Source organism: Glandiceps talaboti, chromosome 17, assembly GCF_964340395.1.
Source record: "Glandiceps talaboti chromosome 17, keGlaTala1.1, whole genome shotgun sequence".
Lineage (NCBI taxonomy): Eukaryota > Metazoa > Hemichordata > Enteropneusta > Spengelidae > Glandiceps > Glandiceps talaboti.
In genome coordinates, this window is record NC_135565.1 from 10318997 (window position 1) to 10335906 (window position 16910).

Below are 16910 nucleotides of genomic sequence, written 5' to 3' on the forward strand. Positions count from 1 at the left end.
GTTCAATTCGCGATCAGTTTGCACTTTTAGAGTGTTTTTGAGATTTACGGAAGTGACATGAGTCACAGTGAACTACCAACTTCGCTGTTGAATTCTGGGACAGTAAACAAATCCCTCTGATAAACATTTGCGACGTGGCGATTATTATCCAATCAACAGTCTTAATTTTGTTGTCCTACTCATTAGCCAATCCAAGCATCCCATACATTCATCTTCGATTTAACCACACAATTTCCTATTTATTTATGTGAAACTCGCGGATAGGTCATAGTAGATCACATGGGCAAACTCTAAGTAGTTGATTGGTGCACAACACCGATCTCTTGCAGACATCATTTACTTCTTCGAGAATTTTCAATGAACTAGTAGTACACGTTGCAAAAGTCTTATCGCAGAGGTTGCAGACGCTTATTCAGCGAATCAGTGTGATCGGAGCTCTTATCACAAGCATCGACCTTCCTATAAACAAACTTAACTTCGTTTGCAAGGACAGTTCTGTGCCAAAAGTTAGAGTAACGTTCATATCTCGGTGACAGCGATGATGATGGCGTCTAGTGTGATCAGATCTGCATTTGTACTCTCTCTCCTCGTTGTACTGATTGCTGCAAAACCGACAGACAAACATGGAAAACAGAGAGGAGTAAAAGAAGAGAAACTGAGCGAGCAAGATCATTACTTAGACGAAGAGCACAATAATGAATACGATCACGAGGCTTTCCTTGGCCAGGATGCAGCACAGTTCGACGAGTTAGATCCAGAGGAAAGCAAACGCCGATTAGGGTAAGTCTTGTCAAATATGAAAGTCAAATTAGTTATAAGCTCAGCTGTGAATATAAACGGTTAGTTACAGTTCGTAGCTATGTATCTTAATTCGAGTTTATGAATGTAAGAGATTCGAAATGCATTTCAAAGTGGACCAAATACTGGTGTATTAAACTTTTAAAATCGTGCCTGTTGTGTACACAGAATATCCTGACAGTGACAGGACTTACATTCTGTGAAAGTGAAGGCTCTCAACGGTTTCGTTTGATTTAGTGAATCTCTAGTCTCTGTGCAAGCAGGACTGGACGGTGTGAATTGAAGCGCGTTTGACAAACACGGTGTTATCATATTGATCAACCTCGGTGTTTGACCTCGTCCAGGTCGGCAGATATAAAAAATCTGTGCCACGAGATGAAAATGTGATTATGAATTCGTCCCAATGTCAGCCTGATTGGGGACAGAAGACGACGTCCCGTTAGTATATACTATAGTATTGTGATGTCGAAAGTAGGAGCATTTTTTTGTGTGAAGACTGTCGTTGCTGACGTGTAACATACTTTTTATTGATCGGTGTCAAAGCGTCTTTCCGGTCTAAAGTTCTCTATAGATACCACTGATAAAAGTGTATTGTTGGTACTGCTGGGGTCAAGAACAGCACTGTCCGGATGCTTCAACTGTAGACATAGGAAGTGTCTGTGATAGTGTGTCTGATAGTCGACACAATAAACAACGTTGATTGATATATGACAGTATTTTGGACACAGTTTTGTTAGTGGGCTATGTGATACCTCTCCTAATGACCAACTTAACTCAGAAATAAGGGTATCATTTTCAAATATTTAATATGAGCTACATCCCTAAGATAATTTGATACAATGAAATTGAATTGACTGAAATAAAGTTACATTTCCTATGATTTATGGAATAAACAGACTGAAATTAAATTGCACTTCCTATAAATTTATGGAATATGGGATTGACATAATTCTTTTTGAGGTCAATGTGTTAACCAGCTTTTTATATGTGTGTAATGTAAATATCTCATGTAGTTAATGAAAAGGAGACTAAATTAGTAAATATGCTTAAAATTAGCTGGTACCAGCAAATGCCAAACACACACTCAACTGTACAAGAAATATGACAAAAGTGAGAAGAAAAAAACAATATTTTGCAGCTAAAAACCAAAGCACACTTCCTATAAACTAACCATAATTGTAAAAGTTATTTTTTCCCTGGTTTTTCCCTACATGCCCTAATGAAACCCATTGTTTGCTCTACAGTCTTGTAGCCATGATTGATGCAGGGTGTCAAGGAAGTCCTGCCGACAACCCTACCTATCCACGTACACACAAAGTTTTTTTGTAAAGAAATTGATGTCATTAGTCGTGTCTCCTACCTCTACCCCTTGTTATAACTTAAGTTATGCAGGGTTTTTTACAGTTTAGTACTGTGTTTCCTTGGAAACTATACACAGCACACCAGTTGTTAATTATGTTTTACTTATGACTTCTTCCTGGCCTGTCCTGTCATGAAATATTCATCAGCTATTGTTAAAGTTCAACTATTGGTACACGTGGCACTTCATAACATAATTAGCATACCTTTAGTGTTTCTTTCCTGAGACTGATACCCCAGGAACAGCTGTGGGTTCAAAGGTCATTGTGTGTAACTTTCAATTGTGTGCTAATCCATTACTGTAAACTAGCCTAGGAGATGTAATTGCATTTAACAATGAAGGGGGGGGGGGGGGGGGGGGTTCTTTCAAAGCTTTTGTGAGTTCAACAAAGTAAAAGATGCTCATTTAGATTAAAATTCATGAGTTTAAATTCGAAGAATATATACAAATACCTTACTGAATAATAAGTTTGTGGTCTGACAATTCATTACATAGCAACTTTCTTCTTATGTCAACAGAAATAGTCCCTCTGTTTACATTAGAGTTACCTGTAGACTTGAAGGACTATCACTTCTAGACTATTCTGCAATCCTAACTATAGCGGAATAGTGTAGTAGCGATAGTCCTTCAAGTCTACAGGTAGGCTAACATCCAGGTTTTCAAATGGAAAGGTATATACATATATGGAAAGTTACTTCTCAGAGTGTACATTGTAAGACTTGATGCACAATGGCTAATGTATCACCTACCAGTGTCTAGTTTCATGACTGCAAGTTTTATGTATTATAGCTTTGTGTGCAATGAAATAACTATGCACAAGTTTCTTCAAAATTCACCCACATTTTGTAAACGTTGGGTGTAGAAAGAGGAGATAAACAAATGTCTTGAGTTGTTTTTACCTGTTTACCAGTAGTTTACTTGTATTGCAGAAGTCACTTGTAATGATTATCAGTTTATTTGATGACATAAAATATGGTATATGTAGGAAAACATACAAACATCTAGTGGTTTGATTTGTTACAGAATCATTTATGACAAGATAGACACTGACGGTGATGGTAAAGTGACGGAAGATGAACTTAAAGCATGGATCAAATACACACAGGTATGTTTTACTGTGACAACTTGAGTTGTTACCATGGCTAAGTCATATATTAACATGGCTAGGTCATGTTACCATGGCTAAGTCATATATTAACATGGCTAGGTCATATGTTAATGTGGCTAAGTCATGTTACCATGGCTAAGTCATATGTCAACATGGCTAGGACATATGTTAATGTGGCTAAGTCATGTTACCATGGCTAGGTCATATGTTAATGTGGCTAAGTCATGTTAACATGGCTAGGTCATATGTTACCATGACTAGGTCATATGTTAATGTAGCTAGGTCATATGTTAACATGGTTAGGTCAATATCTTACCATGGCTAAGTCATGAGTAATATTGACTAAGTCATATGTTAACATGTCTAAAGCTTGGGTTACCATGGCTAAGTCTTAGGTTACCATGGCAAAGGCTTGGGTTACCATGGCTAAGTCTTGTGCTACCATGGCTATGTCTTAGGTTATCATGGCAAAACTTTGGGTTACCATGACAAAATCATAATTATCAGAAGTGGGAAGTATCTGTTCAAAAACTGAACTTTGATGACCTCCACAGTCAATTTGTAAGTTACTACATAAATTCAATTTATTTTCATAGAGACTCAATTCAAGCGTCTACACCCATGTATATATATTATCATACAATAGAAATTGCCTTACAATATGACAATATCTTGCACTGGATTTTGTCAATTTCTGAGATAATAGAATCTTTATGACGACTCTAAGGCTTTTCTTTTGAAATTAATTGAAAGTTGAAAGAGAAACTGTGCAAAGTCTTCCAATAACCTAGACATTGTCAATTAATTAATGAACTTCCAGTGTTTTACCTTTCTTTGCACTTCACTCTCTCTCTTTTTATAATATTGCACACTAACAATCTTGCATGTTAATTTTTCTTACCTGATTTCTGTACTTTTTTTCCCCTATCACTCACCTTATTATAACATGTTTTATCTTTTTCCTTCCCTGGATTTCTTTGTGTGTTTTTGTTTAGTTGTGTTTTCATCCTTACCTAACACTATATTTATATATACTAATGTGTGTACACTGACGGACAGTTAGGAACGAGTGCACAATGTCACACAAGCTCAATAAGCGAACTTCATTCGTGTAAGGGGGAGGGGGGGTCCAACATCAATGCGATTACTGAACTTCATTTTCACACTTCTAACCAATTTTGACAGAAAACTTTCACTCTTCAATTATAACAGCTTTTGTATTTACTACTGAGATGTTAAGAAGTTGATAAAAATTACTTCTAATGTGTGATATGGTGCTGGGTTTCAGGTAGTATTTTGATGTGATTAAAATCATGTTTTTCCATCATAGTGGCGTGGCCGCTATAGTTTTCATGATAGTTTACATATAAGGATGTATGGTGTCGCATTTGAGAACATTCGTTTAGGAGGAGGGGGAGGAGGAGGTTCTGACCTAAACGAATGATGTTCGTTTGTTGAGCTTGTGTGACATTGTACAGTCGTCCCTTATATGCCTTTTACAAAATTCATTTCAAACCATAGGTTGAGTTGCCTATCCAAAACTGCAGTCAGAACAAAGTTTAGTAGCACTCTAGACCATGCAGTGTCTTTCCAGTTGTGTGTGTGTGTGTGTGTGTGTGTCTGTGTCTGTGTTCGTGTGTGTCTGTGTTCGCGTGCGTGCGTGCATGCGCATGTGTGGGCTACAGTTCCCCTGTAAGTTTTACTATATTCACACTTTCTTTTACCATGGATCCCAGTCTTGGCAAACAACACTGCTTGACACCAAATTTTAAACCAAGCTCCCCAAATCTAGATCAGCATCTGAAAATGTAAACCCAAATATCATTATTTACATTGACTAACCCACCTTGTTTTGGGGAAATGATGAACATCAATTAATTTGATGAACCCAGTAATTAGCTAGAGGGGTAGTCAACCCAAAGGCAAAGTTAAGCTTTGATGTCCTAATCATCAGTTTGATTTCTGTGTACAGGATTGTTAAAGTGGCCATATGGATGAGGATTGGGTATTTATTTAGAATTTAGAAAACAATTTTATCTCGGCCTCCTACTTGAAAAAAACAACATTGACAAAGTGTGTGTTTGTAACGCAATACATTGCAAAAAGCTAAAAAAAATAAAATGTGTGAAAAATTTGTTATTGGATGTTCAATAATAAAGACCTTACACATTTATTAATCTTTTGCAATTTATTGAGTTACAAACAAGGACTTGGTATATGTTGTTTTACATTGATTTTTCAAGTAGGAAGCCGTGATGAAATTGTTTTATAAATGATTAAAAAATCCAAAATAAATATCCAATCCTCATCTGTATGACCGGAATGTATTGTCTTGTTGTGCTCTACACACCCCCTGTCCGACACACCCCCTGACCATTCTAGGGGGTAATGTTAATGAATCTGTTGTCTTGTTGTTACCTACACACCCCCTGTCCATTCTAAGGATTAATGTTCATGAATATGTTGTCTTGTTCTGACCTACACACCCCCTGTCCAACACACCCCCTGACCATTCTAGGGGGTAATGTTAATGAATATGTTGTCTTGTTCTGACCTACACACCCCCTGTCCAACACACCCCTGTCCATTCTAAGGGTTAATGTTTTAGTTGCTATGCCATCTTTACTTTATCCTAAACTTTCTCACGCTTTGCACGTTCCTTTTTTGCATTCTAACAGAATCGTTATATTATGGACGATGTGAAAAAACAGTGGTTTGTTCATGACATGGATAAAAATGGTTACATATCTTGGGAAGAATATGTGAACACTACATATGGCTTTCTTGAGGGTGAGTGTTATTGCTAACAGACAATATCTTTGTATTTTTTTACTCGTCCATCCTTGCAGGGTCAATATATCTCCAGTCACGTAGATGAAACCTGGAAACGTTACAATCTTGCTGTCGGAGGGAAATTGGAATGGGAACCGTATCTACAGGATACATATGGCGTTTCTCCTGGTAAGGTTGGATATTTGTAACATTCCTGGTGAGTGTGCCCTCTAGTGGTAGCCAAATTTTGTTGTTGTGGGAGTATGATAAAACTGACATTTCTTGTGAGTCACTGGTGTGTCACTAGAAATTGTATGCTTCAGTCAAATTGGCTTAGAGGGCACACTGCCCCTGGTAACGTTGGATATTTATAACACTCCTGGTAAGGTTGGATATTTATAACACTCCTGGTAAGGTTGGATATTTATAACGCTCCTGGTAAGGTTGGATATTTATAACGCTCCTGGTAAGGTTGGATATTTATAACACTCCTGGTAAGGTTGGATATTTATAACACTCCTGGTAAGGTTGGATATTTATAACACTCCTGGTAAGGTTGGATATTTATAACACTCCTGGTAAGGTTGGATATTTATAACACTCCTGGTAAGGTTGGATATTTATAACACTCCTGGTAAGGTTGGATATTTTTAACACTCCTGGTAAGGTTGGATATTTATAACACTCCTGGTAAGGTTGGATATTTATAACACTCCTGGTAACGTTTATAGCAGTGGTGTCCAGTATTGTCTGTGGTGACCGGTTGCCTTAGCTTGGTGGTTTAGTGATGACTAGTCACCCTACCTAGGTGGTCCAGTAGTGACCAGTTGCCCTACCTAGGTGGTCTGGTAGTGACCAGTTGCCTTACCAAAGTGGTTCAGTGGTGACTAGTCACTTTAAGTGGTCCATTTGTGACCAATTGCCTTACCTAGGTGGTCCAATTGTGAGTACTTGTCATACCTAGGTGGTCTATTGGTGACTAGTCATCGTACTTAGGTGGTCCAAATGTGACTGCTTGTCATACCTGGGTGGTCTAGTGGTGGCTAGTTATCTTATCTAGGGGGTCCAGTGCCGGTGTCTGACCTCAGTAATGCAATGTTGAATTGTTTTCATACCTAGGTGGTCCATTGGTGACTTGTCTTTAGCTAGGTGGTCCAGTGGTGACTTGTCATACCTAAGTGGTCCAGTGGTAATTTGCCTTTAGCTAGGTGGTCCATTGGTGATTTGTCTTTAGCTAGGAGGTCCAGTGGTGACTTGTCATACCTAGGTGGTCAGTGATGATTTGTCTTTACCTAGATGGTCCAGTGATTTGCCTTTAGCTAGGTGGTCCAGTGGTGACTTGTCTTTAGCTAGGAGGTCCAGTGGTGACTTGTCATACCTAGGTGGTCAGTGATGATTTGTCTTTACCTAGATGGTCCAGTGATTTGCCTTTAGCTAGGTGGTCCAGTGGTGACTTGTTTTCATACCTAGGTGGTCCATTGGTGACTTGTCTTTAGCTAGGAGGTCCAGTGGTGACTTGTCATACCTAGGTGGTCAGTGATGATTTTTCTTTACCTAGATGGTCCAGTGATTTACCTTTAGCTAGGTGGTCCAGTGGTGACTTGTCATACCTAGGTGGTCCAGTGGTGATTTGTCATTACCTAGATGGTCCAGTGGTGATTTGCCTTTAGCTAGGTGGTCCAATGGTGACTTGTTTTCATACCTAGGTGGTCCATTGGTGACTTGTCTTTAGCTAGGAGGTCCAATGGTGACTTGTCATACCTAGGTGGTCCAGTGGTGATTTGTCTTTACCTAGGTGGTCCAGTGTTGACTTTACTTTAGCTAGGTGGTCCAGTGGTGACTTGTCATACCTAGGTGGTCCAGTGGTGATTTGTCTTTACCTAGGTGGTCCAGTGTTGACTTTTCTTTAGCTAGGTGGTCCAGTGGTGACTTGTCATCCAGTGGTGACTTGTCCTACCTAGGTGTGCCAATTGTTATTCAAGTTCTTTAAAATGCATTCACATGATTGTAAAAAGTTATTATTTTTGGCATGGTTCAAATGATGCAACTGACATCCATTTTGTTCTCTTGACAGAGGAAGACATTGAGGAGATTGAAGGGTTTGAATACAAAGAACTAATCAGGAGAGATGAAGTGAGATGGGCAACAGCTGATGTAGATGATGACAAATCACTCAATAATGAAGAATTCACCAACTTCCTGCATCCAGAGGAAGCTGATCATATGAAGGGTATTGTTGTGGAGGTAAGTACCAATCGGACCATCTCGATGCCACATGATAGAATAATCTACTCAAAAATTTCTACACCCAATGAAATTGTTACACCCCTACAAATGTAATGGAAAATCCACACAATATTACTAAATCCAATAGAAGTGTAATAAGTGGTACGCCCCGAGTTATGCTGGTTTACTCGATGTAAAAAGTGGTACCCCTATCAGTCAAATAGAATAATCCATTACTAGATCCAATCAAAACATCTACATAAATGATATAGCCCTAGTAGTCTAGAGGCTATCCTTTGGGTTTGAATCTGAAAATTTTTTCACCCAACATCCAGCTCAATAAGGACTTGAGATGAAATTTGACATTCAAATGAAGCCATCCACACAGTCAGTAACATGTCTTTGTTATTCAATCACAGAATTCTGTCAAATTATAAGTTAGTGTTTCTTGAGGGCAGTTACATAATGTCCAAATATGGTGTATTTGTCAGCTCAGGATGCTACGTACATACTGTTTCAATTCTAACAGTTGAGGTTTACTAATTTGCATGAACAACTTTCTGGTTTATGATTTCTCATTGAGCTAGATGAGGTGAAGAGAGATTTTGAGATTTGATGCCATGGATAGCATCTAGACTAAAAACCCAAAGACAAGACGAGATGTGTTGTAATAATCAATAATCAATTATAATACTTTATTCCCAGAATTGTAAAGAAAACAGAAATATAGACATGTATATTTACAATAACAAAAACAATAGGGAAAAGGAGAAAACTGAAAATAGTTGTCAAGCTACTAGTCAAGTCCGTATCCCGTTCACTCTTATTATATTACTTGAAAATCTCATTCTGGACAATCAGTTCGTTTGACAAACAACTAAAAATAACTCAAACCCAAAAAATAACACGACTAAACGTATCAGAAAACAAACTACAAACACGTACGGAACAGAAAGTAATAGATATTGTTATTTTTATACAGGAAACCTTGGCTGATATTGACAAGGATAAAGATGGATTTGTTTCACTAGAAGAATACATTGGTAAGAGAGGTTTCACTATTTAATTACGCAAATTGTTTGTAGCTAGATTTTAAAGAGGAACGCTACTCCAGGAAGTGCAGGCATTTCCGTAAACTTTGGGGGTTGTGGAGTCATATCTTGGTTTTACATCAACTACATTGCGATAAACTGAAGTCGTTGTTCCTACGTATGCAACCTTAGTTCCACAAGTGAAAACAAGACTGGATCTTTTAGTCTAACATTATGCATGATTTCCAGAGAAATTGGAGCTTGTGCCTAATTTGAGGATCTTTGCTGTGAGCCACATTGCATCATGGGAGTCAGCTGAAATGTTTATGCAATTGTTGAACAATGAATATTCATGATGTTGTTCACTGAAAGTAGTAAGCATTTCGGAGTCTTCTAAAATGACAACAGATATTTAAAAAGTTTATTTCTGAGACACATTTCACAATAACAGTGTGTTTAGCTAAGGTTGGGGACCCCGGTAACCGAAAGAAGGGATAGGGTAAAACTTGCATCGTTTCCCATACAATCTACCATAATTTTGTTTGGAAACCCCCTGTAAAATGACTGGGAACCCTGGTAGATTTTACCTGCGTACTGCTCTGAACAAAAACACTGATTAAGCAGGGTAGTTATGTCAAATGTTGCCAACTATGGATAATATCACTGTCAACCAACTATTAGGGCAACAGTCAAATCTGGCCCAATATGTGCTTCTGAAGAGCACTCCTAGTGGCCAAACTCAATAATCTTTTGTTTTTCTGATAACTAATGATAGAGTAATGATGGAAAGTCCATGTATTGTTCTTAAACTTCTTGAAAAAGCTTGCTGATGTGTGAAACTAGACAAAGAGTTAAGCAGTTCGATCCATTTGCAACTGAATGTGTATGTGTGTGCATGAGAGAGAGAGAGAGAGAGTGTGTGTGTGTGTGTGTGTGTGTGTGTGTGAGAGTACGTACACGTGTGTGAGTGAGTGTGAGTATGTACACATGCACATGTGTGTGTGTGTTTGAGTACGTGCACATGTGTGTGTACGTACACATGCGCGTGCATGTGTGTGTGTGTGTGTGTGCATCATTCAAATGATTGAAACCTTGTTGGTAACTTTTGGACCTAAATTGTGCAGAAATATAAAAATAATATTAATGACGATATTTGTTCCCGTTACATGATAAATGTGAAATAAACATAATTGGATATTATTGTTATTTTCAGGTGATCTATACCAAGGTGATGATGAAAATGCACCTGATTGGGTAAAAACAGAAAGAGATCATTTCTCTCAATTCCGAGACAAGAATGGTGATGGTAAAATGGATAAAAGAGAAGTACAAGAATGGATTCTACCTCAAGATTATGACCACGCAGAGGCAGAATCTAAACATCTCATCTATGAATCAGACGCTGATAAGGTGGGTATTTTTACCCCTTCCCCTCCCGTCCTCATTGTAACCCATAACCCCACCACCACCACCACCACTTTCCAAAGTGACCACATGTTGCATAGCACCAAAGGAACTATTGAGGGCTTGTCCAGAAGCTGCACACCAGCGGTTGTTCCTCTACAATCTTTTGTCTTTTTGGTACTTGAAATATGAGGTCTTATTTTGAAATAAACTCTTTCTCATTTGACGGTATAAAATGCTTTCAAAGGAACAGCACCCCTAGTGGCCAAACCTTACAATCTTTTGTCTTTTCTGATTTCTCCTGATAGGATAAAATGCTTTCAAAGGAACAGCACCTCTAGTGGCCAAACTTTACAATCTTTTGTCTTTTCTGATTTCTCCTGACAGGATAAAATGCTTACAAAGGAGGAAGTTCTTGCAAAGTATGATCTCTTCGTTGGCAGTCAAGCTACAGACTTTGGCGAAGCTCTCATCAGACACGATGAATTTTAAACCTTCCCATCCCTCCATAACTTAAATGGTACAGTCCAGTCAATGAGTATTAGAATGTACCATTCAATGTAAGGGTAGTTATTAATAGATGAAGTGTGATTTTTCTTCAAAATATGGTGCTATTTGTATGTTGGAATCTATCTGTACATGAAATGATATTTCAACATCTCAATCTCGATGGAATTATTATAATAATCAAGAACAGAATATCTAGTCTTTACTGCATCTTTTTTTTTGTACGTCTTAGCCTTGCCATAGTTATCACGGAAATCGGTTTACGTAAGAAGCAGAGATAACCTGAGTTATCACACAAATTTCATTAATTGCAACATCATCATCATCATGCAGACATTGTAATCATTTTTACATTGCTGATGTCTTGGTTTGGTGTAGGTAGACTGTTCACATAGTTATACCAAACTCATACTATGTTCATATTATGCGTGAGTCGACTCTAGCCCGACTGAAGACTTACAACTGATAAGCTGATCTTCTGGGGCCGCATTAAGATTTGTTAAATGTGCTATCCAGCTTTGATTCTACTCATTTCACAATCTGAAAAGGATGCACAATTGTTGAGGAAATGACATCGTAGACTCGGACGAGAGTGAGTCTAAATGCACCCATACTCAAAAGTTAATCCAGCTTAAACCCTAGTTCAAACTTGAACTACCCTTTCACTTTAAGACTAACCTAGCCCAACACTTTGAGATCAAGTTAAGACCCAGGTCAACTCTTCAGTTAGCTTAAAGTGTCCAGGGTGAACCCCTTACGAATTTGGGAAAGGCAATGGTTTAACACTAACAAGCTCATGATCAGGAAAATTTGATTTCGTTTTGTAACCAACGCCAAATCAAACCTGAACACTGGTCAGTCTCTCTGTAGCCAACACCAAACCAAACATTTGCACTGACCAATCTTTTGAGTCAGTGTAACCAACACCAAATCAAATCTTTAACCTGATCAGTCTCTCTGTAACCAACACCAAATCAAATCTTTAAACTGATCAGTCTCTCTGTAACCAACATCAAACTAAATATTTGCACTGAACAATCATGAGTCAACTACCATCCATCATACTGTGTCTGCAACTATCTATGGCTGATATTATATAGTATAACATAAAATCATGTCTTCAATTAAACTCTTCTGATTATTTTATTTCTATGGTAACCAGATTATATTCTACTAGTGTAACATGTTCTCTGTGCATGTTTTTATTTTGTACATCTCATTTGAAAAATTTTGCACCTGGATTTTTGTAATTTTTTTTACCATATTTTGGTGCCAGTGAAAGTTGAAATCTGTTGTACCTCGTTTTGTAATTTATAACGTTCAAATATTTTTCTCTACTACTTAGATGTGTGTAAGTAATTTTTACACAGTCACATATATGGAAATAGAATTTACAAGATGTTATTTCTCCCAATTTTAACCCCCTTGTCTTGATATATTTGACTTAAAAAAAAATGCATTTGTACAATGGTTTAAATCAGGTTATTAATCTGTTGTAAAAAGAATTACAAGATGAAATATTTGTTCGTGGTCTTTTGAAGTTATCACAAAGTAATGTCATTACATAAAGTGATGACATCATTACACAAATTCATGATGTCATTACGCAAATTCGTGATGTCATTACATGGAGTAATGATGTCATTGCACAAAAATGATGATGTCACTTCACAAAGTAATGACATCACAGCACAAACTAGTGGTGTTGAACCAATCATCAGAAGTACTGTTACTTATGACATTGGAATACTACACATATGGGAAGGACTTAAGGTAGACTGCACCTCGGGGACAATTTGTTTTTGCTGAAAATCAAAGTTCTTACAATCCCTACAAACTTTGCTATATGGAAGTTTGCATCTTGTGCTTTTGAAATAATGAATGTGATTTGGGGCCCACCATCTGTTTCCAAGAAAATGTAGCAATCCTCTATTCTCCACAGTTAACATGGTATTTGGTGGCCATATTGGATGGTGGCCATATTGGATGGTGGCCATATTGGATTCTAAAATAGCTTAATTTTGATAACGTTTGACCTTTTATTTAAATAATATGTTCGGTGACCCCTGATTTTTTTTCCGCAATTTTAACTGAGAATAGCAGTCGGAGTTTTCTAGAACAAAGTAAATGTAAAAGTTAAAACCATTTATTTCTGAGGTGCATTTTTACACGAAACCTTGTCTACGCAGCTGAAAACTTTCACATATAACCTCAAATTTGAGACCAAACTTTAACCAATGAAGTGAGAGTTCACATTATTTTCCAAATCTTTCCATGGTCAACGGAATGACTAACAATTCAAGTAAATAATTTAAACCATCTCTGCCATTTTTTACATCTCATGGTTTCCAATATTTGTAGTGAGAAATGTGTCACGTCTTTTTTTAAAAATATAATACATACGTTGATGTTTGTAAAAAATGCATTTATTAATGTCAACTCTATGGATTGAAAATGTAATGCAGTCTAATTGTGTTGGTTGATCTGTTGTCATGGAAACCATTTCCTACTGTACCTGAGTCTTCAATAAACTTAACACTATTATTACATGTGTGTTCATGTATTGGTCAATAGGTTGCAACCATATATGTGTGTGTGTGTGTGTGTGTGTGTGTGTGTGTATGCATGTATGTATCTATGTACATGTATGTATCTGTACGTATGTATGTCTGTGTATGTATGCATGCATGCATGCACATGGGTATGTATGTATGTACATTATGCATGCATGTATTGTATGTATGTATGTATACGTACATTATGCATGTACTGTATGTGTGTGTGTGTGTGTGTATGTATGTATGTATGTATGTACATTATGCATGCATGCATGCATGTATTGTATGTGTGTGTGTGTGTAAGAGTGATATATACCCAAGGTACCCCATGTGGGTAGGTATGGCTGTACATACTGTTACTTTGGTACCACACATACAAGAGAATAAGGTTGTACATACTCTTTGCTTAGATGCGGTATACATATGGTGGCACGGACTTGCACATAATTTGTCCGCAAGTTCATAAATTGGATTGCACATAAGCTTACATAGAAAACAACATATGGGAAGGGTTGGGGTTACACACTGCCATAAGGTGTGGGAGGGGTGGAGTCATATACCCTTCCCTGGATAACCACTTATGGGGGGGGGGGGGGGGGTCTTGCAAATTCGTGTGTATTCAACTGCAAATTGTGGTTGCTGTGTATATGTATATACTCCCACATGTGTGTCATTGGTACTGCGTGTGTATGTGTGTGTGTGTGGGGGGGGGGGGGGTAGCACATACATGCGATGGGGGGGGGGGTTGTCAAACGTTATCTAACGTGTTAATATAATTTTATTCTTTACTCTCATAGTAAATGGGTACAGCAACTTGCTTTCTAAACTTTTTTTTTGTAAGCAAAAATTTGAAAAGAAATTATAAATTGTAGTGTGTGTCTGTGTGTGTGTGTCTGTGTGCGTGTGTGTGTGTGTGTAGAGGGAAAATTAAGTAAATACTGTATACAGATGTTGAAGATTGATATACAGCGCCATCTATTGCCGTAAATCAAAATCCTTCGTTTTCATCGAAGTCTTGCCGAAGATAATATCCAACTATAGTACACTACCGTAGTATGCAATTTAATCTGGTGACACTGAGAGAAGCATTCCAAATTTTAGGGATTGGGGTTGTATGATGTTATCCCTACCACACCAAGTTTAAAAGGGTGTACAAACTGAGTTTAAACGTTGTTGGTGTGTAATCTTTGCTGCATGTACTCGTAACCATAGCAATGGCTGGTATAAAGACAGAACTGATAAACTATCCGATGACGTAATTTATTAGACGTAAAAAAGTCGAGGAAATACCCGCTGTGAGATCACCTGTTATAACAACGCTAGAATTAAAATATCATATTGTTAGAAGGCAGACACCAACATTAACAGTATACTAGAATATTCTAATGGAGATTTTATGCAAATATTTTCACTTGAGTAAAAATCTTACAAACAAACAAATTTATTCCTTGCCACTTTAAATCCAATATACTCAATGATGATACGTTTCACGGACAGCATCTTCTGATCCAGTTTGGTTTTTATTATCTTACACTTGTTTTTTATATTTTGCTGATAAAAACCAAAAAACCTTGGATAACAATTATTGTTTTACAGTATTTTCACTTGTAAAGAGTAAGTTTTGAAAGAGATAACCCAGACTTGAAGATTATGATCTGGTGTCAAATTTATCACATTTGCTAAGAAAATAAAAACGCAAAATAGCTAGATCAGAAGGTGTTGATTCAACATTTGCAGGTCAAAGGCTGTTACCATGTTACCATTCATTTTGTTTGTAACCTTCCAGTTTTTAATATATCTTTATCCAAAATTAATGAATTGTAATCTCTCTGTGGCATTATTGACTGACGTGACGTCACGTTCCAGTTAAGCGGGATTGTGTGCAGTGAGATTCCCCAAATCTGGCCGAAATATATCTACATTCAATTTTTGCACAATGTTTTTTTTTTCATCAATCATTAATATTGGTCTCAAATTTGATATCACTAATTGATTGATTGTGTACTTGATTTTCAAATTGAACTTTTACATGAGAAGTGTTCATTTAGGGGTAAATAGAGTGTTTTCGACAGCTTTAAATACCTTTACATACATACATACATACATACATACATACATACATACATACATACATACATACATACATACATACATACATACATACTAGAATGATTCCAGGTTTGCGGAGTTTGGCGTATGAGGACAGATTGCAGTCTTTAAACTTGATGACATTGGAAACAAGAAGAGTTAGGGCGGATTTGTTAGAAGTCTTTAAAATCTTCCGCGGACTTACTCGAATAGACCCAGCAATTTTCTTTCAAGTTTCTTCAACTAAAACTCGAGGTCATAGTTTGAAACTATATAAGGTCAGATCAAGGCTTGACATTCGCAAACATTTCTTCAGTCTCAGAGTCATTGATATTTGGAACAGTTTACCGGAGTCAGCTATTACTGCTTCATCAGTTAATCAGTTTAAGGCATTTGTTGATCACCACCTCAGAACAGTAAGGGTCTTTAAAAGCCCGATTGGCTTCCTACCCCAATAAATTCATGGTAAATCATGGTAAATCATACATACATACATACATACATACATACATACATACATACATACATACATACATACATACATACATACATACATACATACATACATGCATGCATGCATGCATGCATGCATGCATGCATGCATACATACATACATACATACATACATACATACATACATGCATGCATACATGCATACATGCATACATACATACATACATACATACATACATACATACATACATACATACATACATGCATATATGCATACATGCATACATGCATACATGCATACATACATACATACATACATACATACATACATACATACATACATACATACATATAATTAGTGACCCTGTTAAGAACATGACCTACTATACAGCCAAATAAACAGCACTGTAACAGTTCACAAGATACAAAATAATAAAGAATATGATATGTACAACAGATACAGTGGATCATAGTGATTTAAAAAAATTAAACCTATAATTGTTTCATTAAATTATTAAAATTTTGTAATTTTGTAAAAATAGAAGCAGGTAACTCGTTCCATATCTTGGACCCCTTACATGGAGTGTATAAAACGTTGACAATTA

The 16910-nt window shown here is 37.1% G+C and overlaps 1 protein-coding gene across 2 annotated transcripts; it reads left to right on the forward strand.

The window, feature by feature from the left end:
• Window positions 1-316: 316 nt before the first annotated feature.
• LOC144447935 (calumenin-B-like) lies at window positions 317-13742 on the forward strand. Of its 2 annotated transcripts, none has more exons than XM_078138038.1 (7): window positions 317-780; window positions 3182-3263; window positions 5945-6056; window positions 8113-8282; window positions 9247-9307; window positions 10509-10705; window positions 11087-13742. In XM_078138038.1, the coding sequence occupies exons 1-7, from the start codon at window positions 539-541 to the stop codon at window positions 11189-11191; spliced, it is 969 nt and encodes a 322-aa protein (XP_077994164.1). In that variant the 5' UTR covers window positions 317-538; the 3' UTR covers window positions 11192-13742. The 2 variants fall into 2 exon arrangements, with proteins under 2 accessions (XP_077994164.1, XP_077994163.1); XM_078138037.1 differs by lacking the exon at window positions 5945-6056 and adding an exon at window positions 6116-6227 and having other exon boundaries at window positions 318-780.
• The last annotated feature ends 3168 nt before the right edge of the window (window positions 13743-16910 follow it).